Source organism: Triticum aestivum, unplaced genomic scaffold (assembly GCF_018294505.1).
Source record: "Triticum aestivum cultivar Chinese Spring unplaced genomic scaffold, IWGSC CS RefSeq v2.1 scaffold244214, whole genome shotgun sequence".
NCBI lineage: Eukaryota > Viridiplantae > Streptophyta > Magnoliopsida > Poales > Poaceae > Triticum > Triticum aestivum.
The window spans coordinates 1-3,992 of NW_025237442.1; the positions used below are offsets into that span (position 1 = coordinate 1).

Below are 3,992 nucleotides of genomic sequence, written 5' to 3' on the forward strand. Positions count from 1 at the left end.
TAGAAAAATATGCATATTTCCACCCTAGAAGATTTGTTTGCTTCTCCCTGTATAAATTTTTATAGATATTTTTTGCTTGCACTTAAAATGCAAAAAACTTCTTATATTTTGTTACAGAGGTTACGATTGCATAATATACATTGAGTTTTACACTATACTAGTAGTAAAACTTCCAATTAACATATCTTGAAGAGAAATTTATTTTATTAAACATCCCATTTGTTTGAGATCTGTGAATTTTTAATCAGTCGGTGATTTGCAGGGATCAGAAGGACATGGTTGTCTCCATGTGGCATTTCGCCAACCGTGTTCGACCTGACATATCACTCCAAGAGGTGTTCGAGACGGTGTGTGAGGGCACATGTTTTGCCGGGCCTGTCTGGGATCACATCCTTGGATACTGGAGGGTAAGCAATGCAGAGCCAAACAGGGTGCTTTTCTTGACCTACGAGCAGATGCATCAGGATCCGGTTGACAAAGTCAGGAAGCTAGCTCAATTCCTCGGGAGACCATTTTCCGACACAGAGGAAGAGGCCGGTGTCGTTGCAGAGATCGTTGAGCTTTGTAGCTTGGAGCATCTGAAAAATCTAGAGGCCAACAAGAAAGGCTCCCAGGGGGTGTTCTTGAAGTTCCCATATGACTCCTATTTCCGGAAGGGGGTGGTGGGAGATTGGGTGAACCATTTGACACCTGAGATGGCTAAATGTCTAGATGCGATATTCGAGGAGAAGTTCAAAGGATCAGGCTTCACTCTGCTGTGATGGTTTTTTTTCCGTCAATGGGTGAATTTTACCGATTTAAAATAAAGCATCAATAGGATATGCTAGCTGCCTCTTGTCTTCCGCAATGGCGGCGTTCCACTGTTATGCTTTCTATGTTGTTTGCACTATGAATAATTTGTTATTTGCACTATTGTAGTCTCTTACGTTGTCCTGCTGCACAAAACTATCCAGATCTTAAATCATTACGTATGCATTGCAGTGTGATTTTGGTTAGTTATACTAGTCAACATCTCGTGCATCTGCACGGGCTAGTTATGTTAATGATCATACTTGAACTTTCATTTCTAGTTCTTAATTGTAAATATATTTACGAATTGCGAAGTGAAATTTGTATGGATAACCATATGAAATATTACTATTTGGAACATGTAATAGTTGGCACTATTATGATTGAGAGAAAAAGGTACATACATATCTTCGATTAGTTCAATTGATTTCTTCAGATTTATCAGCATCATCAGTTAGCATGTATTCGATCTAGTGGCATGAAGTACATGTAATGATCTGCACCAAGTCAAATATTGTATTTATAATTGGATAAACTACAAATAATCTTATTGATGTAGCTATAAATCATAGTTTTTGAAGTAGAGCGAGTATCTTATTTAATCTGATTACCGAACATGCTTCAAAAACATTTAGTGGTTCTAGACATATATAATAATAAATAAATGTACACTACTGATTTCTAGTATTGGGTAAATATATTTATACGACCATGTACATGAAGTGGGCTTCTAAAAAAATCAATCTAGGTACTATCAAGGATCAGTGCAACTATCCAATAAAAAATAACAATATGTTACTAAAGCCTATTGAAAATAATTTTGTGATGTTAACCCACAAATAAGGAAAACATGCAAGGCCTGCGATTTGACAAAGTTCAGTGTGTTTCTTCAACATAAAACATGATTACTCTTTTTTTTTATATAACATGAGGATGCTATAAGGCATTGTCTCTCTTTTTGGTACGTTTTGGTTCAATTCTGCACGTACGTGGTGTCTTTTTATAGGCATGGACATCGAATACATCTTGTCCATTAAATTCCATGCATATCTTTTTTCCTTTTATTTCATAAAAGGGGGAACACACATGATTATTCATACGTATCATTTTTTTCCAATTTTATTAAAATGCAGAGAAGGCACGTATTATTTGGGATCTGGATGTGTGTGATGATGGATTTTTTTTAAATAATGATGGTCCTTTTCTTATGGCATGATGGCTCTTTTTTTGGCAGATCTCCTTTTTTATAATATTATAAAGCAGTTGTGTCTTTACATTCTGTACGTCCTCGTTCAATTTTGTATGTACGCCGTGTCTATATGCCAGGAACTTCTAATAGATCTTGACCACTAAAATTTAAATTTAGTTGTTGATTTAATCTTGATGATGTGGATTAATATAATATTTTTCCTTTTATTTGTGAAAGGGAAATCACACGTGATTATTTGTACGTATCATTTTTTCCTTTATTTTTAATGAGAAACGGAGAAGGCACGTCATATTTTTGGACTTGGCCGTGTGTGATGTTGCATTTTTTTTAAATCACAATGGCCCTTTCCTTACAGCACGTGGACTCTTTTTTAATGATGTTTTTCTTTTAGATATTATAGGCAGTGTCTCTCTTTTCTGTACGTGTGTGATGATGGGATTTTTTAAAATCGCGATGGCTCTTTCCTTTTAGCATTAAGACTCTTCCTGTACGTAATCTCCTTTTTATATTATAAAGTAGTTGTATCTCTCATGATGGCTCTTTCCTCTTAGCGTGAGGACTTTTTTATGTGATCTTCCTTTTTATATTACATTGTAGCTGTGTCTCTCTTTTATGTACGTGTTGGTTCAATTCTTTACGTACATCATGTCTTTATATAAGTCAGGTACTTCTAATAGATCTTGACCATTAAATTTTAAATCTAGAGGTTGAGTTAATCTTGATGATGTGGATTAATGTAAAGGCTGGAAAGGTGTCTCCAATTAGTAAATATAAGATATAAGATATAAGATATAAGATGTGCTACATTACTGTTTACTTCCAACATCATTTACTTCTGAAATCTGCACATCATTTTCACAAATACAATTGTGTCTCGACCTTCGGTGGACCAGGAAGTCCGCGGTAGACATCTCATTTTCCCATTGTGAGCCTCATCCCCGTGATGTGGTCGGTGATGTGAGCCTCCACGAGCATGAAGTACTCGGAAAAATCACCATCACCATCAGTGTATGTGGTGATCACAACAGGGCCGTGGTGGGTGGGACTGTCGGGTGCCACGACTCCCTCCAGAAGTTGCTGAACTGTTGTGGTGAGCCGATTAAGGCGTTTTCTCACCACTTGTAGACTATCAGTATGTTGTCCGTCACTGGCTGTCAAACGCTCTTAAAACTCGTCCTCAACGCCTGCAATATTGCTAGACAACTCAAGAACCTTTGTTTGAAGTTTGGTGTTGGTTCCCCTGATTGACATATGATGGATAAGCAAATAATCTACCAGAAGTTCGCCCCCCTTGTCATGATCAGATTTCTCATGCTACGAGTTCACCATCTTTCAAACAACTGCATCAAATAAAAGACAAAAAATTGTACCGAGATCAATGTTGCTCTGAATACCACTTAATGCTACGCCCGACAGAGAATCGAGTCCGAGAATAAATTTTCCAATATTTCATGGTAGGATTTATGTGATGATCTAAGAAAACACTAGCAATGCCACGGTGCTCGTAATCAACTGATGCAATCACCACGAAAACAATACACACACCTTGATGAAGAAGCAAGTGGACGACCCTCCAAGAATAAACAACAAGTTAGAGACGACATCTTTAAACTCTAGCAAAAAAACACATGAAATTTACTAGAACTCCTTGACAGAAAGACATGCTACGAGGAGATACCCCAACTTGTTATCCCTCCGTTCAAGAACCAAAATAGTCTAAACTTCCTCCCCTGACCCTATCGATACAGAAGGTATTAATAGTACGATGCCTCGTTAAAAGCCGGATCGGAGTACACTAGTAGAAAACGGACCTTTAGTCCCGGTTCCAGAGGGCCTTTAGTCCCTGTTCTGGAACCGAGACTAAAGGGTCGGGACTAAAGCCCAAACCTTTAGTCCCGGTTTGCTTACAAACCGGGGCTAAAGGAGCTCCACGTGGCCGCTGTCTAGAGCTCCACCTTTAGTCCTGGTTGGTAACACCACAAGACTAAAGGAT

The 3,992-nt window shown here is 38.0% G+C and overlaps 1 protein-coding gene across 1 annotated transcript; it reads left to right on the forward strand.

Annotated features, from left to right (window-relative positions):
- Nucleotides 1-257: 257 nt before the first annotated feature.
- Nucleotides 258-1,115, forward strand: LOC123176536 (cytosolic sulfotransferase 8; the record flags this gene model as incomplete). The annotated part of the gene is given in 1 exon segment (XM_044590696.1): nt 258-1,115. A coding segment is annotated over 1 exon segment (504 nt), but the record flags the coding sequence as incomplete, so codon positions are not given.
- Nucleotides 1,116-3,992: the final 2,877 nt, after the last annotated feature.